General features: G+C 47.7%; 1 protein-coding gene across 5 annotated transcripts in view; it reads left to right on the top strand.

The window, feature by feature from the left end:
- The window catches only part of SFXN4 (sideroflexin 4), a 97,577-nt gene that overhangs the window by 65,218 nt on the left and 9,647 nt on the right, over positions 1-22,712 (top strand). For all 5 annotated transcript variants that reach the window (XM_069752648.1, XM_069752644.1, XM_069752647.1 and 2 more), the window contains 2 exons: positions 5,933-5,959; positions 6,112-6,166. In XM_069752648.1, coding sequence (XP_069608749.1) covers positions 5,933-5,959; positions 6,112-6,166 — 82 coding nt within the window. The remainder of the gene's footprint in view (positions 1-5,932; positions 5,960-6,111; positions 6,167-22,712) is intronic.

The following is a 22,712-nucleotide window of genomic DNA, read 5'->3' as shown; positions in this document are numbered from 1 at the left end:
GATGACTGTGGTGCTGTGCACTGTGTGTGTGAATATATACAGGATGATGACTGTGGTACTGTGCACTGTGTGTGTGAATATATACAGGATGATGACTGTGGTACTGTGCACTGTGTGTGTGAATATATACAGGATGATGACTGTGGTACTGTGCACTGTGTGTGTGAATATATACAGGATGATGACTGTGGTGCTGTGCACTGTGTGTGTGAATATATACAGGATGATGGCTGTGGTGCTGTGCACTGTGTGTGAATATATACAGGATGATGACTGTGGTGCTGTGCACTGTGTGAATATATACAGGATGATGACTGTGGTGCTGTGCACTGTGTGTGTGAATATATACAGGATGATGGCTGTGGTGCTGTGCACTGTGTGTGTGAATATATACAGGATGATGACTGTGGTACTGTGCACTGTGTGTGTGAATATATACAGGATGATGGCTGTGGTGCTGTGCACTGTGTGTGAATATATACAGGATGATGACTGTGGTACTGTGCACTGTGTGTGAATATATACAGGATGATGGCTGTGGTGCTGTGCACTGTGTGTGTGAATATATACAGGATGATGACTGTGGTACTGTGCACTGTGTGTGAATATATACAGGATGATGACTGTGGTACTGTGCACTGTGTGTGAATATATACAGGATGATGGCTGTGGTGCTGTGCACTGTGTGTGAATATATACAGGATGATGACTGTGGTACTGTGCACTGTGTGTGTGAATATATACAGGATGATGGCTGTGGTACTGTACACTGTGTGTGAATATATACAGGATGATGGCTGTGGTACTGTGCACTGTGTGTGTGAATATATACAGGATGATGACTGTGGTGCTGTGCACTGTGTGTGAATATATACAGGATGATGACTGTGGTACTGTGCACTGTGTGTGAATATATACAGGATGATGGCTGTGGTGCTGTGCACTGTGTGTGAATATATACAGGATGATGGCTGTGGTACTGTGCACTGTGTGTGAATATATACAGGATGATGGCTGTGGTGCTGTGCACTGTGTGTGAATATATACAGGATGATGACTGTGGTGCTGTGTACTGTGTGTGAATATATACAGGATGATGACTGTGGTGCTGTGCACTGTGTGTGTGAATATATACAGGATGATGGCTGTGGTACTGTGCACTGTGTGTGTGAATATATACAGGATGATGGCTGTGGTACTGTGCACTGTGTGTGAATATATACAGGATGATGGCTGTGGTGCTGTGCACTGTGTGTGAATATATACAGGATGATGACTGTGGTGCTGTGCACTGTGTGTGTGAATATATACAGGATGATGGCTGTGGTGCTGTGCACTGTGTGTGTGAATATATACAGGATGATGGCTGTGGTGCTGTGCACTGTGTGTGAATATATACAGGATGATGACTGTGGTGCTGTGTACTGTGTGTGAATATATACAGGATGATGACTGTGGTGCTGTGTACTGTGTGTGAATATATACAGGATGATGACTGTGGTGCTGTGCACTGTGTGTGTGAATATATACAGGATGATGGCTGTGGTGCTGTGCACTGTGTGTGAATATATACAGGATGATGACTGTGGTGCTGTGTACTGTGTGTGAATATATACAGGATGATGACTGTGGTGCTGTGCACTGTGTGTGTGAATATATACAGGATGATGGCTGTGGTACTGTGCACTGTGTGTGTGAATATATACAGGATGATGGCTGTGGTACTGTGCACTGTGTGTGAATATATACAGGATGATGGCTGTGGTGCTGTGCACTGTGTGTGAATATATACAGGATGATGACTGTGGTGCTGTGCACTGTGTGTGAATATATACAGGATGATGGCTGTGGTACTGTGCACTGTGTGTGTGAATATATACAGGATGATGGCTGTGGTGCTGTGCACTGTGTGTGAATATATACAGGATGATGACTGTGGTGCTGTGCACTGTGTGTGAATATATACAGGATGATGACTGTGGTACTGTGCACTGTGTGTGAATATATACAGGATGATGACTGTGGTGCTGTGCACTGTGTGTGAATATATACAGGATGATGACTGTGGTACTGTGCACTGTGTGTGAATATATACAGGATGATGACTGTGGTGCTGTGCACTGTGTGTGTGAATATATACAGGATGATGGCTGTGGTGCTGTGCACTGTGTGTGAATATATACAGGATGATGGCTGTGGTACTGTGCACTGTGTGTGTGAATATATACAGGATGATGGCTGTGGTGCTGTGCACTGTGTGTGTGAATATATACAGGATGATGGCTGTGGTACTGTGCACTGTGTGTGTGAATATATACAGGATGATGGCTGTGGTACTGTGCACTGTGTGTGTGAATATATACAGGATGATGACTGTGGTGCTGTGCACTGTGTGTGTGAATATATACAGGATGATGGCTGTGGTACTGTGCACTGTGTGTGTGAATATATACAGGATGATGGCTGTGGTACTGTGCACTGTGTGTGTGAATATATACAGGATGATGGCTGTGGTGCTGTGCACTGTGTGTGTGAATATATACAGGATGATGGCTGTGGTGCTGTGCACTGTGTGTGAATATATACAGGATGATGGCTGTGGTGCTGTGCACTGTGTGTGTGAATATATACAGGATGATGACTGTGGTACTGTGCACTGTGTGTGAATATATACAGGATGATGGCTGTGGTACTGTGCACTGTGTGTGAATATATACAGGATGATGACTGTGGTACTGTGCACTGTGTGTGTGAATATATACAGGATGATGGCTGTGGTGCTGTGCACTGTGTGTGAATATATACAGGATGATGACTGTGGTGCTGTGCACTGTGTGTGAATATATACAGGATGATGACTGTGGTACTGTGCACTGTGTGTGTGAATATATACAGGATGATGACTGTGGTGCTGTGCACTGTGTGTGTGAATATATACAGGATGATGGCTGTGGTACTGTGCACTGTGTGTGTGAATATATACAGGATGATGGCTGTGGTGCTGTGCACTGTGTGTGTGAATATATACAGGATGATGGCTGTGGTACTGTGCACTGTGTGTGTGAATATATACAGGATGATGACTGTGGTGCTGTGCACTGTGTGTGTGAATATATACAGGATGATGACTGTGGTGCTGTGCACTGTGTGTGAATATATACAGGATGATGACTGTGGTGCTGTGCACTGTGTGTGTGAATATATACAGGATGATGGCTGTGGTGCTGTGCACTGTGTGTTAATATATACAGGATGATGACTGTGGTGCTGTGCACTGTGTGTGTGAATATATACAGGATGATGACTGTGGTGCTGTGCACTGTGTGTGAATATATACAGGATGATGACTGTGGTGCTGTGCACTGTGTGTGAATATATACAGGATGATGACTGTGGTGCTGTGCACTGTGTGTGTGAATATATACAGGATGATGACTGTGGTGCTGTGCACTGTGTGTGTGAATATATACAGGATGATGACTGTGGTGCTGTGCACTGTGTGTGTGAATATATACAGGATGATGACTGTGGTACTGTGCACTGTGTGTGTGAATATATACAGGATGATGGCTGTGGTACTGTGCACTGTGTGTGAATATATACAGGATGATGGCTGTGGTACTGTGCACTGTGTGTGTGAATATATACAGGATGATGACTGTGGTGCTGTGCACTGTGTGTGAATATATACAGGATGATGACTGTGGTGCTGTGCACTGTGTGAATATATACAGGATGATGACTGTGGTGCTGTGCACTGTGTGTGAATATATACAGGATGATGACTGTGGTGCTGTGCACTGTGTGTGAATATATACAGGATGATGACTGTGGTGCTGTGCACTGTGTGAATATATACAGGATGATGACTGTGGTGCTGTGCACTGTGTATGTGAATATATACAGGATGATGACTGTGGTACTGTGCACTGTGTGTGAATATATACAGGATGATGACTGTGGTGCTGTGCACTGTGTGAATATATACAGGATGATGACTGTGGTGCTGTGCACTGTGTATGTGAATATATACAGGATGATGACTGTGGTACTGTGCACTGTGTGTGAATATATACAGGATGATGACTGTGGTGCTGTGCACTGTGTGTGAATATATACAGGATGATGACTGGTGCTGTGCACTGTGTGAATATATACAGGATGATGACTGTGGTGCTGTGCACTGTGTGAATATATACAGGATGATGACTGTGGTGCTGTGCACTGTGTATGTGAATATATACAGGATGATGACTGTGGTACTGTGCACTGTGTGTGAATATATACAGGATGATGACTGTGGTGCTGTGCACTGTGTGTGAATATATACAGGATGATGACTGGTGCTGTGCACTGTGTGAATATATACAGGATGATGACTGTGGTGCTGTGCACTGTGTATGTGAATATATACAGGATGATGACTGTGGTACTGTGCACTGTGTGTGAATATATACAGGATGATGACTGTGGTGCTGTGCACTGTGTGTGAATATATACAGGATGATGACTGGTGCTGTGCACTGTGTGAATATATACAGGATGATGACTGTGGTGCTGTGCACTGTGTGTGAATATATACAGGATGATGACTGGTGCTGTGCACTGTGTGAATATATACAGGATGATGACTGTGGTGCTGTGCACTGTGTGTGAATATATACAGGATGATGACTGGTGCTGTGCACTGTGTGAATATATACAGGATGATGACTGTGGTGCTGTGCACTGTGTGTGAATATATACAGGATGATGACTGGTGCTGTGCACTGTGTGAATATATACAGAATGATGACTGTGGTACTGTGCACTGTGTGTTCTGGTGAATATGTTACACTAGATGGTGGCCTGATTCTACCGCTTCGGGTATTCTTGAATATGTCTGTAGTTTATTTATGAAGATTTAAGAATAATGCAATGAATACACAGGATTTTCTGGTAAAATTTAAACATTATCATTAAATTTTATTGCTCATAGTAGTTAATACAACTGAACGAAATTCTTAAACAGATCAATAAAATATATAAACCATTACATGAATATCTAACTGTATTTAAATAAATCATCGGACGAAAGAAGTACATCGACACTATAATATATTTGTGCGTGGCACTGTGACTGACAGAACTTGTTCAGTAAATGTGAGTGAACTACGTGGCACTGTGACTGACAGAACTTGTTCAGTAAATGTGACTGAACTACGTGGCACTGTGACTGACAGAACTTGTTCAGTAAATGTGAGTGAACTACGTGGCACTGTGACTGACAGAACTTGTTCAGTAAATGTGACTGAACTACGTGGCACTGTGACTGACAGAACTTGTTCAGTAAATGTGACTGAACTACGTGGCACTGTGACTGATAGAACTTGTTCAGTAAATGTGAGTGAACTACGTGGCACTGTGACTGATAGAACTTGTTTAGTAAACGTGAGTGAACTACGTGGCACTGTGATTGACAGAACTTGTTCAGTAAACGTGTGTGAACTACGTGGCACTGTGACTGACAGAACTGTTCAGTAAACTTGACTGAACCACGTGGCACTGTGACTGACAGAACTTATTCAGTAAACGTGACTGAACTACAAGGCACTGTGACTGACAGAACTTATTCAGTAAACGTGAGTGAACTACGTGGCACTGTGACTGACAGAACTTATTCAGTAAACGTGAGTGAACTACGTGGCACTGTGACTGACAGAACTTATTCAGTAAACGTGACTGAACTACGTGGCACTGTGACTGACAGAACTGTTCAGTAAACTTGACTGAACCACGTGGAACTGTGACTGACAGAACTGCGCCTGTCGCTGATTGGTCACAGGCGCCTGGCGCGACCAATCAGGGACGCGGGATTTCCGCTACAGACAAGCAAACAGAATTCGATGATTATATAGAAGATGGCTCTTAATGATCACGTTGTTTCATGCAGGTCACGGAGGCCATGAAGCTTTGTACGGTGAGTGACAGCTTCGTTCTCGGGGTCTCTGTCCTGTTCGGTGGATCTGCTGCTTTTTCCTGGGGTTTGGGGGTCTTCTGTGGTGGAGATTTATGCTTACATGCATTTTACGTGTAATGTGATGGAATTTTCCTGCTGATTTTTGTTTTCAGGCCTCTATTCACCCAGATTCTGGCCACGTCCTCCCGCTAATCTTCAGGCCTCCAGGTGAGCTTAATGTGGTGTGATGCAGGAGTAGATGTGGATGCAGCGGCGCCTGTTATGAACTGGTGATTCAGAACCACAATGGACCTAGTGGTTAAGAGCACACAAAGTGACCTGACAGTTACCAATAACATAGGACGAGCTCTGAGACGTGGGAACTCTGCTGACCGCAATCCCTAATCCTATCATACCACACTAGAGGTAGCCGTGGAGCGCTCCTGACCAGTCCTAGGTGCCTCGGGCACAGCCTGAGAAACTAGCTAGCCCTGAAGATAGAAAAATAAGCCTACCTTGCCTCAGAGAAATTCCCCAAAGGAAAAGGCAGCCCCCCACATATAATGACTGTGAGTTGAGATGAAAATACAAACACAGAGATGAAATAGATTTTAGCAAAGTGAGGCCCGACTTACTGAACAGACCGAGGATAGGAAAGATAGCTTTGCGGTCAACACAAAACCCTACAAACAACCACACAGAGGGCGCAAAAAGACCCTCCGCACCGACTAACGGTACGGAGGTGCTCCCTCTGCGTCCCAGAGCTTCCAGCAAGCAAGAAAAACCAATCTTGCAAGCTGGACAGAAAATATAGCAAACAAAAGTAACACAAGCAAAACTTAGCTTATGCAGGATAGACAGGCCACAAGAACGATCCAGGAGAGAGCAAGACCAATACTGGAACATTGACTGGAGGCCAGGAACAAAGAACTAAGTGGAGTTAAATAGAGCAGCACTTAACGACTTAACCTCGTCACCTGAGGAAGGAAACTCAGAAGCCGCAGCCCCACTCACATCCACCAAAGGAAGCTCATAGACAGAACCAGCCGAAGTACCACTCATGACCACAGGAGGGAGCTTGACCACAGAATTCACAACAGTACCCCCCCCTTGAGGAGGGGTCACCGAACCCTCCCCAGAGCCCCCAGGCCGACCAGGATGAGCCATATGAAAGGCACGAACCAGATCGGCAGCATGGACATCAGAGGCAAAGACCCAGGAATTATCTTCCTGACCATAACCTTTCCACTTAACCAGATACTGGAGTTTCCGTCTCGAAACACGAGAATCCAAAATCTTCTCCACTATATACTCCAACTCCCCCTCAACCAAAACCGGGGCAGGAGGATCAACGGATGGAACCACAGGTGCCACGTATCTCCGCAACAACGACCTATGGAATACGTTATGGATGGAAAAAGAAGCTGGAAGGGTCAAACGAAAAGACACAGGATTAAGAACCTCAGAAATCCTATACGGACCAATGAAACGAGGCTTAAACTTAGGAGAGGAAACTTTCATAGGAATATAACGAGATGACAACCAAACCAAATCCCCAACACGAAGTCGGGGACCCACACAGCGCCTGCGGTTAGCGAAACGTTGAGCCTTCTCCTGGGACAAAGTCAAATTGTCCACTACATGAGTCCAAATCTGCTGCAATCTGTCCACCACAGTATCCACACCAGGACAGTCCGAAGACTCAACCTGCCCTGAAGAGAAACGAGGATGGAACCCAGAATTGCAGAAAAACGGCGAAACCAAAGTAGCCGAGCTGGCCCGATTATTAAGGGCGAACTCAGCCAAAGGCAAAAAGGACACCCAGTCATCCTGATCAGCAGAAACAAAGCATCTCAGATATGTTTCCAAGGTCTGATTGGTTCGTCCGGTCTGGCCATTAGTCTGAGGATGGAAAGCCGAGGAAAAAGACAAATCAATGCCCATCCTAGCACAAAAGGCTCGCCAAAACCTCGAAACAAACTGGGAACCTCTGTCAGAAACGATGTTCTCTGGAATGCCATGTAAACGAACCACATGCTGGAAGAACAATGGCACCAAATCAGAGGAGGAAGCAGAGGCGTAGCTAGAGCTTTTGCCGCCCGGGGCTGTTCCCGAGTTTGGCGCCCCCCCCAGAACCCCCCCCGGCTCAATACACACAAAGGTTACCAAAAACGGTTTTCCTGTTTTGTAGAACTTAAACTGGGCCTAATGGTGTCACCCCCACATGCCACACCTGTGACTTAATACCACCACACCATGACCAGGCCACATAGTGACCGAATAATACTACATACAAGGGACAAATACCACAACACCATTTCCAGACCACATATTACCACCACATATTACCACCACATAGTGACTGAATACTACAATACTGATCAGTAATAAAAAAAAAAACACAATACTATCACCATAAGTGCCAGTATTCACAGGAGATCTGTACTTAGTATGCAGTGTCTGTGTAGAGGTAATACAGAGATCACTGGTGACATTATACACAGGACCTCTATATAGTATACAGTGTATAGTGTCAGTGTATAGGTAACACTGACTCACCAGTGACGTCTCTAGGTGAAGTCCTTCATCTTTCATCCAGCACAGACCGCCATCATTCCTTCCAGCCAGGACTCGTTTCTGCAGGAAATAACACAGTTATCTCGAGTTCCGCTTGCAGAACACATTACTTAATTTTTTACAACTTCTACATTACATCACATGAAGAAAAAAAGGTGATATAGTGTCACTCTGCACAGTAACAGGACCGCCCCCCCATTTAAAACAGTACACTCAAAAAATAAAATAAATACATCACTGCAGTAATAATATCCCTTAATTAGCCCCTATGGTAATAATATTCCCCACCCTGGCCCCGTTTCTCATTCCTGGCTCCAGCCATATGTTCTCGCATCCTGCCCTCATGAGTATCCATTCTACCCCATATGATCTCCCCATCCTGCCCCACCAGCCTCCATCGTATCCGTCCTGCCCCATGATCCAATCCTGCCCCGTGTCTCCAATCATGCCCCGTATCTACATTCTGCCCATGCCTCAAGTCCTGCCCCCAGTGTGTCCAGCATATTACCCCCATGTTGTCCAGCAATCTGCCCCAGTGTGTCCAGCATATTACCCCCATGTTGTCCAGCAATCTGCCCCAGTGTGTCCAGCATATTACCCCCAGTGTGTCCAGCAATCTGCCCCAGTATGTCCAGCACTGCCCCCAGTGTGTCCAGCAATCTGCCCCAGTGTCCAGCCTTTCCCCAGTGTGTCCAGCAGTCTGCCCTAGTGTGTCCAGCATATTACCCCCAGTGTCCAGCATTGCCCCAGTGTATCCAGCATATTACCCCCAGTGTCCAGCATTGCCCCAGTGTATCCAGCATATTACCCCCAGTGTGTCCAGCAATCTGCCCCAGTGTCCAGCATTGCCCCAGTGTGTCCAGAAGTCTGCCCCAGGGTCTCCAGCATTGCCTCAATGTGTCCAGAAATCTGCCCCAGGGTCTCCAGTATTGCCCCAGTGTGTCCAGCAATCTGCCCCATGGTCTCCTGTATTGCCCCAGTGTGTCCAGCATTCTGCCCCATGGTCTCCAGTATTGCCCCGGTGTATCCAGCAATCTGCCCCATGGTCTCCTGTATTGCCCCAGTGTGTCCAGCATTCTGCCCCATGGTCTCCAGTATTGCCCCGGTGTGTCCAGCAATCTGCCCCATGGTCTCCAGTATTGCCCCAGTATGTCCAGAAGTCTGCCCAGGGTCTCCAGCATTGCCTCAATGTGTCCTGAAATCTGCCCCATGGTCTCCAGTATTCAGTGTGTCCAGCAATCTGCCCCATAGTCTCCTGTATTGCCCCAGTGTGTCCAGCATTCTGCCCCATGGTCTCCAGTATTTCCCCAGTGTGTCCAGCATTCTGCCCCATGGTCTCCAGTATTGCCCCAGTGTGTCCAGCAATCTGCCCCATGGTCTCCTGTATTGCCCCAGTGTGTCCAGCATTCTGCCACATGGTCTCCTGTATTGCCCCAGTGTGTCCAGCATTCTGCCCCATGGTCTCCAGTATTGCCCCAGTGTGTCCAGCAATCTGCCCCATGGTCTCCTGTATTGCCCCAGTGTGTCCAGCAATCTGCCCCATAGTCTCCTGTATTGCCCCAGTGTGTCCAGCAATCTGCCCCATGGTCTCCTGTATTGCCCCAGTGTGTCCAGCATTCTGCCCCATGGTCTCCAGTATTGCCCCGGTGTGTCCAGCAATCTGCCCCATGGTCTCCAGTATTGCCCCAGTATGTCCAGAAGTCTGCCCAGGGTCTCCAGCATTGCCTCAATGTGTCCTGAAATCTGCCCCATGGTCTCCAGTATTCAGTGTGTCCAGCAATCTGCCCCATAGTCTCCTGTATTGCCTCAGTGTGTCCAGCATTCTGCCGCATGGTCTCCAGTATTTCCCCAGTGTGTCCAGCATTCTGCCCCATGGTCTCCAGTATTGCCCCAGTGTGTCCAGCAATCTGCCCCATGGTCTCATGTATTGCCCCAGTGTGTCCAGCAATCTGCCCCATGGTCTCCAGCATTGCCCCAGCCCCAGACAGTCAGACATAAAGAAAAAAAAAAAAAAGTAAAATCCTCACCTCTCCCGTTCCCAGCGCAGGTCCGGTGCAGTCAGCGTCTCTCCGGCTCTGCGACGCTCAGGACAGAGAGGCAGAGCGGCGCGCACAGTAGTGACGTCATCGCGCCCTCTGCTCTGAGACGTCGCAGAGTCAGAGGACGCTGCAGCTGCCGGCGCCGCAGGAACCAGGAGAGGTGAGTATAGAGCGGGGGGCGGGGTCCGGTGGTGGGGGGAGCTGGCCCTGGTCGTGGCGGCGGACGGCGCCGCCCGAAGATTTAAAGGGGCGTCTTTTTTTTTTTTTTTTCTTCTGCAGCGCCGGCTGCCCCCCGCATTGTGCCGCCCGGGGCGGACCGCCCCCCCGCACCCCCCTTCCTACGCCACTGGGAGGAAGGCAATTTAGACAAGGGTACCAAATGAACCATCTTAGAGAAGCGATCACAAACCACCCAAATGACCGACATTTTTTGAGAGACGGGGAGATCCGAAATAAAATCCATAGAGATATGTGTCCAAGGCCTCTTCAGGACCGGCAAGGGCAAAAGCAACCCACTGGCACGAGAACAGCAGGGCTTAGCCCGAGCACAAATCCCACAGGACTGCACAAAAGAACGCACATCCCGCGACATACACGGCCACCAAAAGGATCTAGCCACCAAATCTCTGGTACCAAAGATTCCAGGATGACCAGCCAACACCGAACAATGAACCTCAGAGATAACTTTATTCGTCCACCTATCAGGGACAAACAGTTTCTCCGCTGGGCAACGGTCAGGTCTATTAGCCTGAAATTTTTGCAGCACCCGCCGCAAATCAGGGGAGATGGCAGACAAAATTACCCCCTCTTTGAGAATACCCGCCGGCTCAGGCAAACCCGGAGAGTCGGGCACAAAACTCCTAGACAGGGCATCCGCCTTCACATTTTTAGAGCCCGGAAGGTACGAAACCACAAAGTCAAAACGGGAGAAAAACAGCGACCAACGAGCCTGTCTAGGATTCAACCGTTTGGCAGACTCGAGATAAGTCAAGTTCTTGTGATCAGTCAAGACCACCACGCGATGCTTAGCTCCTTCAAGCCAATGACGCCACTCCTCGAATGCCCACTTCATGGCTAGCAACTCTCGATTGCCAACATCATAATTTCGCTCAACAGGCGAAAACTTCCTGGAAAAGAAGGCGCATGGTTTCATCACCGAGCAATCAGAACTTCTTTGCGACAAAACAGCCCCTGCTCCAATTTCAGAAGCATCAACCTCGACCTGGAACGGGAGCGAAACATCTAGCTGACACAACACAGGGGCAGAAGAAAAACGACGCTTCAACTCTTGAAAAGCTTCCACAGCAGCAGAAGACCAATTGACCACATCAGCACCCTTCTTGGTTAAATCAGTCAACGGTTTAGCAATACTAGAAAAATTATTGATGAAGCGACGATAAAAATTAGCAAAGCCCAGGAACTTTTGCAGACTCTTCAGAGATGTCGGCTGAGTCCAATCATAAATGGCCTGAACTTTAACAGGGTCCATCTCGATAGTAGAAGGGGAAAAAATGAACCCCAAAAATGAAACCTTCCGAACACCAAAGAGACACTTTGACCCCTTCACAAACAAAGAATTCGCACGCAGGACCTGGAACACCATTCTGACCTGCTTCTCTTGAGACTCCCAATCATCCGAGAAGACCAAAATATCATCCAAGTACACAATCAGGAATTTATCCAGGTACTCTCGGAAGATGTCATGCATAAAGGACTGAAATACTGATGGAGCATTGGAAAGCCCGAATGGCATAACTAGGTACTCAAAATGGCCCTCGGGCGTATTAAATGCTGTTTTCCATTCATCGCCCCGTTTAATACGCACAAGATTATACGCACCACGAAGATCTATCTTGGTGAACCAACTAGCCCCCTTAATCCGAGCAAACAAATCAGACAGCAGCGGCAAGGGGTACTGAAATTTGACCGTGATTTTATTTAGAAGGCGGTAATCAATACAAGGTCTCAGCGAACCATCCTTCTTGGCCACAAAAAAGAACCCTGCTCCCAATGGCGATGATGACTGGCGAATATGACCCTTCTCCAAGGATTCTTTTACGTAACTCTGCATAGCGGCGTGCTCAGGCACAGATAAATTAAACAGTCGAACTTTAGGAAGCTTACTACCAGGAATCAAATCGATAGCACAATCACAATCCCTATGCGGAGGTAGGGCATTGGACTTGGGCTCATCAAATACATCCCGGTAATCTGACAAGAACTCTGGGACCTCAGAAGGGGTGGATGATGAAATAGACAGAAATGGGACATCACCATGTACCCCCTGACAACCCCAGCTGGACACAGACATAGATTTCCAATCCAATACTGGGTTATGGACTTGTAGCCATGGCAACCCCAACACGACCACATCATGCAGATTATGCAACACCAGAAAGCGAATAACCTCCTGATGTGCAGGAGCCATGCACATGGTCAGCTGGGTCCAGTACAGAGGCTTATTCTTGGCCAAAGGCGTAGCATCAATTCCTCTCAATGGAATAGGACACTGCAGGGGCTCCAAGAAAAACCCACAACGCCTAGCATACTCCAAGTCCATCAAATTCAGGGCAGCGCCTGAATCCACAAATGCCATGACAGAATAGGATGACAAAGAGCAGATCAAAGTAATGGACAAAAGAATTTTCGACTGTACCATACCAATGGTGGCAGACCTAGCGAACCGCTTAGTGCGCTTAGGACAATCGGAGATAGCATGAGTGGAATCACAACAGTAGAAACACAGCCCATTCTGACGTCTGTGTTCTTGCCGTTCAGCTCTGGTCAAAGTCCTATCGCACTGCATAGGCTCAGGTTTATACTCAGATAATACCGCCAAATGGTGCACAGTTTTACGCTCACGCAAGCGTCGACCGATCTGAATGGCCAAAGACATAGACTCATTCAGACCAGCAGGCATAGGAAATCCCACCATGACATCTTTAAGGGCTTCAGAGAGACCCTTTCTGAAAATTGCTGCCAGCGCACATTCATTCCATTGAGTGAGCACAGACCACTTCCTAAACTTCTGACAATATATCTCTACCTCATCCTGACCCTGACACAGAGCCAGCAAATTTTTCTCTGCCTGATCCATTGAATTAGGTTCATCATAGAGCAATCCAAGCGCCAGAAAAAACGCATCAATATTACATAATGCTGGATCTCCTGGCGCAAGGGAAAATGCCCAGTCCTGAGGGTCGCCACGTAATAAAGAAATAATGATCTTAACTTGTTGAACTGGGTCACCAGAGGAGCGGGGTTTCAAAGCCAGAAACAGTTTACAATTATTTTTAAAACTCAGAAACTTAGCTCTATCTCCAGAAAACAAACCAGGAATAGTAATTCTTGGTTCTAACATAGAATTCTGAACCACAAAGTCTTGAATATTTTGTACTCTTGCAGTGAGATGATCCATACAAGAAGACAGACCTTTAATGTGCATCACTACACCTGTGTCCTGAACCACCCAAATGTCTAGGGGAAAAGAAAGACAAAACACAGTGCAAAGAAAAAAAAATGGTCTCAGAACTTCTCTTTTCCCTCTATTGAGAAGCATTAGTACTTTGGGCCTCCAGTACTGTTATGAACTGGTGGTTCAGAAACACAATGGACCTAGTGGTTAAGAGCACACAAAGTGACCTGACAGTTACCAATAACATAGGACGAGCTCTGAGACGTGGGAACTCTGCTGACCGCAATCCCTAATCCTATCATACCACACTAGAGGTAGCCGTGGAGCGCTCCTGACCAGTCCTAGGCACCTCGGGCACAGCCTGAGAAACTAGCTAGCCCTGAAGATAGAAAAATAAGCCTACCTTGCCTCAGAGAAATTCCCCAAAGGAAAAGGCAGCCCCCCACATATAATGATTGTGAGTTGAGATGAAAATACAAACACAGAGATGAAATAGATTTTAGCAAAGTGAGGCCCGACTTACTGAACTGTTATGGCTGGCAATCAGGCAACACAGCGTGCAGTAATCAGCGCACATACAGAGATCTGGCAATAACCCAAAACAATAGGACGAGCTCTGAGACGTGGAATCTCTGTAGACTGCAGTACCTGATCTATCCTCACACAACTGGAAGCAGCAGTGGATTGCGCCTATCAACTACCTATGCAACTCGGCACTGCCTGAGGAGCTGACTAGCCTGAAGATAGAAATACAAGCCTGACTTACCTCAGAGAAATACCCCAAAGGAATAGGCAGCCCCCACATATAATGACTGTTAGCAAGATGAAAAGACAAACGTAGGAATGAAATAGATTCAGCAAAGTGAGGCCCGATATTCTAGACAGAGCGAGGATAGCAAAGAGAACTATGCAGTCTACAAAAAACCCTAAAACGAAAACCACGCAAAGGGGCAAAAAGACCCACCGTGCCGAACTAACAGCACGGCGGTGCACCCCTTTGCTTCTCAGAGCTTCCAGCAAAAGATAATAACAAGCTGGACAGAAAAAACAGAAAACAAACTAGAAGCACTTATCTAGCAGAGCAGCAGGCCCAAGGAAAGATGCAGTAGCTCAGATCCAACACTGGAACATTGACAAGGAGCAAGGAAGACAGACTCAGGTGGAGCTAAATAGCAAGGCAGCCAACGAGCTCACCAAAACACCTGAGGGAGGAAGCCCAGAGACTGCAATACCACTTGTGACCACAGAAGTGAACTCAGCCACAGAATTCACAACAGTACCCCCCCCTTGAGGAGGGGTCACCGAACCCTCACCAGAACCCCCAGGCCGACCAGGATGAGCCACATGAAAGGCACGAACAAGATCTGGGGCATGGACATCAGAGGCAAAAACCCAGGAATTATCTTCCTGAGCATAACCCTTCCATTTGACCAGATACTGGAGTTTCCGTCTAGAGACACGAGAATCCAAAATCTTCTCCACAATATACTCCAATTCCCCCTCCACCAAAACAGGGGCAGGAGGCTCCACAGATGGAACCATAGGTGCCACGTATCTCCTCAGCAACGACCTATGGAATACATTATGTATGGAAAAGGAGTCTGGGAGGGTCAGACGAAAAGACACCGGATTGAGAATCTCAGAAATCCTATACGGACCAATAAAACGAGGTTTAAATTTAGGAGAGGAAACCTTCATAGGTATATGACGAGAAGATAACCAAACCAGATCCCCAACACGAAGTCGGGGTCCCACACGGCGTCTGCGATTAGCGAAAAGCTGAGCCTTCTCCTGGGACAAGGTCAAATTGTCCACTACCTGAGTCCAGATCTGCTGCAACCTGTCCACCACATAATCCACACCAGGACAGTCCGAAGACTCAACCTGTCCTGAAGAGAAACGAGGATGGAAACCAGAATTGCAGAAAAATGGAGAGACCAAGGTAGCCGAGCTGGCCCGATTATTAAGGGCGAACTCAGCCAACGGCAAAAATGACACCCAATCATCCTGGTCAGCGGAAACAAAACATCTCAGATATGTTTCCAAGGTCTGATTGGTTCGTTCGGTCTGGCCATTAGTCTGAGGATGGAAGGCCGAGGAAAAAGATAGGTCAATGCCCATCCTACCACAAAAGGCTCGCCAGAACCTCGAGACAAACTGGGAACCTCTGTCAGAAACAATATTCTCAGGAATGCCATGTAAACGAACCACATGCTGGAAGAACAAAGGCACCAAATCAGAGGAGGAAGGCAATTTAACCAAGGGCACCAGATGGACCATTTTAGAAAAGCGATCACAGACCACCCAAATGACAGACATCTTTTGAGAAACGGGAAGGTCAGAAATGAAATCCATCGAAATATGTGTCCAAGGCCTCTTCGGGACCGGCAAGGGCAAAAGCAACCCACTGGCACGTGAACAGCAGGGCTTAGCCCTAGCACAAATTCCACAGGACTGCACAAAAGCACGCACATCCCGTGACAGAGATGGCCACCAGAAGGATCTAGCAACCAACTCCCTGGTACCAAAGATTCCTGGATGACCGGCCAGCACCGAACAATGAAGTTCAGAGATAACTTTACTAGTCCACCTATCAGGGACGAACAGTTTCTCGGCCGGACAACGATCAGGTTTATTAGCCTGAAATTTCTGCAACACTCTCCGCAAATCAGGGGAGATGGCAGACACAATGACTCCTTCCTTGAGGATACTCGCCGGCTCAGATAACCCCGGAGAGTCGGGCACAAAACTCCTAGACAGAGCATCCGCCTTCACATTTTTAGAGCCCGGAAGGTATGAAATCACAAAATCAAAACGAGCAAAAAATAACGACCAACGGGCCTGTCTAGGATTCAAGCGCTTGGCAGACTCAAGATAAGTAAGGTTCTTATGATCAGTCAAAACCACCACGCGATGCTTAGCACCCTCAAGCCAATGACGCCACTCCTCGAATGCCCACTTCATGGCCAGCAACTCTCGGTTGCCCACATCATAATTACGCTCAGCAGCAGAAAATTTCCTGGAAAAGAAAGCACATGGTTTGAACACTGAGCAACCAGAACCTCTCTGTGACAAAACCGCCCCTGCACCAATCTCAGAAGCATCAACCTTGACCTGGAACGGAAGAGAAACATCAGGTTGACACAACACAGGGGCACAGCAAAAACGACGCTTCAACTCCTGAAAAGCTTCCACGGCAGCAGAAGACCAATTAACCAAATCAGCACCCTTCTTGGTCAAATCGGTCAATGGTCTGGCAATGCTAGAAAAATTACAGATGAAGCGACGATAAAAATTAGCAAAGCCCAGGAATTTCTGCAAACTTTTTAGAGATGTCGGCTGAGTCCAATCCTGGATGGCCTGAACCTTAACCGGATCCATCTCGATAGTAGAAGGGGAAAAGATGAACCCCAAAAATGAAACTTTCTGCACACCGAAGAGACACTTTGATCCCTTCACGAACAAGGAATTAGCACGCAGTACCTGGAAAACCATTCTGACTTGCTTCACATGAGACTCCCAATCATCTGAGAAGATCAAAATGTCATCCAAGTAAACAATCAAGAATTTATCCAGATACTCACGGAAAATGTCATGCATAAAAGACTGAAAAACAGATGGAGCATTGGCAAGTCCGAACGGCATCACCAGATACTCAAAATGACCCTCGGGCGTATTAAATGCCGTTTTCCATTCATCTCCCTGCCTGATTCTCACCAGATTATACGCACCACGAAGATCAATCTTAGTAAACCAACTAGCCCCCTTAATCCGAGCAAACAAGTCAGAAATCAATGGCAAGGGATACTGAAACTTAACAGTGATCTTATTAAGAAGGCGGTAATCAATACACGGTCTTAGCGAACCATCCTTCTTGGCTACAAAAAAGAACCCTGCTCCCAATGGTGACGACGATGGGCGAATATGTCCCTTCTCCAGGGACTCCTTCACATAACTGCGCATAGCGGCGTGTTCAGGTACGGACAAATTAAATAAACGACCCTTAGGGAATTTACTACCAGGAATCAAATTGATAGCACAATCACAATTCCTATGCGGAGGTAGAGCATCGGACTTGGACTCTTCAAATACATCCTGAAAGTCCGACAAGAACTCTGGGACCTCAGAAGGAATGGATGACGAAATAGACAAAAATGGAACATCACCATGTACCCCCTGACAACCCCAGCTGGTTACCGACATAGAGTTCCAATCCAATACTGGATTATGGGTTTGTAGCCATGGCAACCCCAACACGACCACATCATGCAAATTATGCAATACCAAAAAGCGAATAACTTCCTGATGTGCAGGAGCCATGCACATGGTCAGCTGGGCCCAGTACTGAGGCTTATTCTTGGCCAGAGGTGTAGCATCAATTCCTCTCAATGGAATAGGACACCGCAAAGGCTCCAAGAAAAATCCACAACGTTTAGCATAATCCAAATCCATCAGATTCAGGGCAGCGCCTGAATCCACAAACGCCATGACAGAATATGATGACAAAGAGCACATTAAGGTAATGGACAAAAGGAATTTGGACTGTACAGTACCAATAACGGCAGAGCTATCGAACCGCCTAGTGCGTTTAGGACAATTAGAAATAGCATGAGTAGAATCACCACAATAGAAACACAGTCTGTTCAGACGTCTGTGTTCGTGCCGTTCTACTTTAGTCATAGTCCTGTCGCACTGCATAGGCTCAGGCTTACTCTCAGACAATACCGCCAGATGGTGCACAGATTTACGCTCGCGCAAGCGACGACCGATCTGAATGGCCAAGGACATAGACTCATTCAAACCAGCAGGCATAGGAAATCCCACCATTACATCCTTAAGAGCTTCAGAGAGACCCTTTCTGAACAAAGCCGCTAGTGCAGATTCATTCCACAGAGTGAGTACTGACCATTTTCTAAATTTCTGACAATATACTTCTACATCATCCTGACCCTGGCATAAAGCCAGCAGATTTTTCTCAGCTTGATCCACTGAATTAGGCTCATCGTAAAGCAATCCCAGCGCCTGGAAAAATGCATCAACATTACTCAATGCAGAATCTCCTGGTGCAAGAGAAAACGCCCAGTCCTGTGGGTCGCCGCGCAAAAAAGAAATAATAATCAAAACCTGTTGAATAGGATTACCAGAAGAATGAGGTTTCAAGGCCAAAAATAGCTTACAATTATTTCTGAAGCTCAGGAACTTAGTTCTGTCACCAAAAAACAAATCAGGAATCGGAATTCTTGGTTCTAGCATCGATTTCTGATCAATAGTATCTTGAATCTTTTGTACATTTACAACGAGATTATCCATTGAGGAGCACAGAGCCTGAATATCCATGTCCACAGCTGTGTCCCGAAGCACTCTAATGTCTAGGGGAAAAAAAAGACTGAAGACAGAGCTAAGAAAAAAAAATGATGTCAGGATTTCTTTTTTCCCTCTATTGGAAATCATTGAATGGGCTCCTTGTACTGTTATGGCTGGCAATCAGGCAACACAGCGTGCAGTAATCAGCGCACATACAGAGATCTGGCAATAACCTAAAACAATAGGACGAGCTCTGAGACGTGGAATCTCTGTAGACTGCAGTACCTGATCTATCCTCACACAACTGGAAGCAGCAGTGGATTGCGCCTATCAACTACCTATGCAACTCGGCACTGCCTGAGGAGCTGACTAGCCTGAAGATAGAAATACAAGCCTGACTTACCTCAGAGAAATACCCCAAAGGAATAGGCAGCCCCCACATATAATGACTGTTAGCAAGATGAAAAGACAAACGTAGGAATGAAATAGATTCAGCAAAGTGAGGCCCGATATTCTAGACAGAGCGAGGATAGCAAAGAGAACTATGCAGTCTACAAAAAACCCTAAAACGAAAACCACGCAAAGGGGCAAAAAGACCCACCGTGCCGAACTAACAGCACGGCGGTGCACCCCTTTGCTTCTCAGAGCTTCCAGCAAAAGATAATAACAAGCTGGACAGAAAAAACAGAAAACAAACTAGAAGCACTTATCTAGCAGAGCAGCAGGCCCAAGGAAAGATGCAGTAGCTCAGATCCAACACTGGAACATTGACAAGGAGCAAGGAAGACAGACTCAGGTGGAGCTAAATAGCAAGGCAGCCAACGAGCTCACCAAAACACCTGAGGGAGGAAGCCCAGAGACTGCAATACCACTTGTGACCACAGAAGTGAACTCAGCCACAGAATTCACAACACTGAACAGACCGAGGATAGGAAAGATAGCTTTGCGGTCAACACAAAACCCTACAAACAACCACGCAGAGGGCGCAAAAAGACCCTCCGCACCGACTAACGGTACGGAGGTGCTCCCTCTGCGTCCCAGAGCTTCCAGCAAGCAAGAAAAAACAATATAGCAAGCTGGACAGAAAATATAGCAAACAAAAGTAACACAAGCAAAACTTAGCTTATGCAGGATAGACAGGCCACAAGAACGATCCAGGAGAGAGCAAAACCAATACTGGAACATTGACTGGAGGCCAGGAACAAAGAACTAGGTGGAGTTAAATAGAGCAGCACCTAACGACTTAACCTCGTCACCTGAGGAAGGAAACTCAGAAGCTGACAGAGAGTCGGCTCAGCATTACATCAGTACATAGGGAGCGGCAGCTGTAACCTCGCCTGACACTGACAGACAGTCGGCTCAGCATTACATCAGTACATAGGGAGCAGCAGCTGTAACCTCGCTTGGCACTGACTGACAGCCTGCTCAGCATTACATCAGTACATAGGGAGCGGCAGCTGTAACCTCGCCTGCCACTGACAGAGAGTCGGCTCAGCATTACATCAGTACATAGGGAGCGGCAGCTGTAACCTCGCCTGCCACTGACACAGAGTCGGCTCAGCATTACATCAGTACATAGGGAGCGGCAGCTGTAACCTCGCCTGACACTGACAGACAGTCGGCTCAGCATTACATCAGTACATAGGGAGCAGCAGCTGTAACCTCGCTTGGCACTGACTGACAGCCTGCTCAGCATTACATCAGTACATAGGGAGCGGCAGCTGTAACCTCGCCTGCCACTGACAGAGAGTCGGCTCAGCATTACATCAGTACATAGGGAGCGGCAGCTGTAACCTCGCCTGACACTGACAGGCAGTCGGCTCAGCATTGCATCAGTACATAGGGAGCGGCAGCTGTAACCTCGCCTGACACTGACAGGCAGTCGGCTCAGCATTGCATCAGTACATAGGGAGCGGCAGCTGTAACCTCGCCTGCCACTGACACAGTCGGCTCAGCATTACATCAGTACATAGGGAGCGGCAGCTGTAACCTCGCCCGCCACTGACAGACAGTCGGCTCAGCATTACATCAGTACATAGGGAGCGGCAGCTGTAACCTCGCCCGCCACTGACAGAGAGTCGGCTCAGCATTACATCAGTACATAGGGAGCGGCAGCTGTAACCTCGCCTGACACTGACAGACAGTCGGCTCAGCATTACATCAGTACATAGGGAGCGGCAGCTGTAACCTCGCCCGCCACTGACAGTCGGCTCAGCATTGCATCAGTACATAGGGAGCGGCAGCTGTAACCTCGCCTGCCACTGACACAGAGTCGGCTCAGCATTACATCAGTACATAGGGAGCGGCAGCTGTAACCTCGCCTGACACTGACAGACAGTCGGCTCAGCATTACATCAGTACATAGGGAGCAGCAGCTGTAACCTCGCCTGGCACTGACTGACAGCCTGCTCAGCATTACATCAGTACATAGGGAGCGGCAGCTGTAACCTCGCCTGCCACTGACAGAGAGTCGGCTCAGCATTACATCAGTACATAGGGAGCGGCAGCTGTAACCTCGCCTGACACTGACAGGCAGTCGGCTCAGCATTGCATCAGTACATAGGGAGCGGCAGCTGTAACCTCGCCCGCCACTGACAGTCGGCTCAGCATTGCATCAGTACATAGGGAGCGGCAGCTGTAACCTCGCCTGCCACTGACACAGAGTCGGCTCAGCATTACATCAGTACATGGGGAGCGGCAGCTGTAACCTCGCCTGACACTGACAGGCAGTCGGCTCAGCATTGCATCAGTACATAGGGAGCGGCAGCTGTAACCTCGCCTGACACTGACAGACAGTCGGCTCAGCATTACATCAGTACATAGGGAGCGGCAGCTGTAACCTCGCCTGCCACTGACACAGAGTCGGCTCAGCATTACATCAGTACATAGGGAGCGGCAGCTGTAACCTCGCCCGCCACTGACAGTCGGCTCAGCATTGCATCAGTACATAGGGAGCGGCAGCTGTAACCTCGCCTGACACTGACACAGAGTCGGCTCAGCATTACATCAGTACATAGGGAGCGGCAGCTGTAACCTCGCCTGACACTGACACAGAGTCGGCTCAGCATTACATCAGTACATAGGGAGCGGCAGCTGTAACCTCGCCTGACACTGACAGACAGTCGGCTCAGCATTACATCAGTACATAGGGAGCGGCAGCTGTAACCTCGCCCGCCACTGACAGTCGGCTCAGCATTGCATCAGTACATAGGGAGCGGCAGCTGTAACCTCGCCTGACACTGACACAGAGTCGGCTCAGCATTACATCAGTACATAGGGAGCGGCAGCTGTAACCTCGCCTGACACCGACAGAGAGTCGGCTCAGCATTACATCAGTACATAGGGAGCGGCAGCTGTAACCTCGCCTGACACTGACAGACAGTCGGCTCAGCATTACATCGGTACATAGGGAGCGGCAGCTGTAACCTCGCCCGCCACT

This window comes from Ranitomeya imitator, chromosome 2 (genome assembly GCF_032444005.1).
Source record: "Ranitomeya imitator isolate aRanImi1 chromosome 2, aRanImi1.pri, whole genome shotgun sequence".
Lineage (NCBI taxonomy): Eukaryota > Metazoa > Chordata > Amphibia > Anura > Dendrobatidae > Ranitomeya > Ranitomeya imitator.
This window is presented reverse-complemented; position numbering and strand designations above follow the sequence as displayed.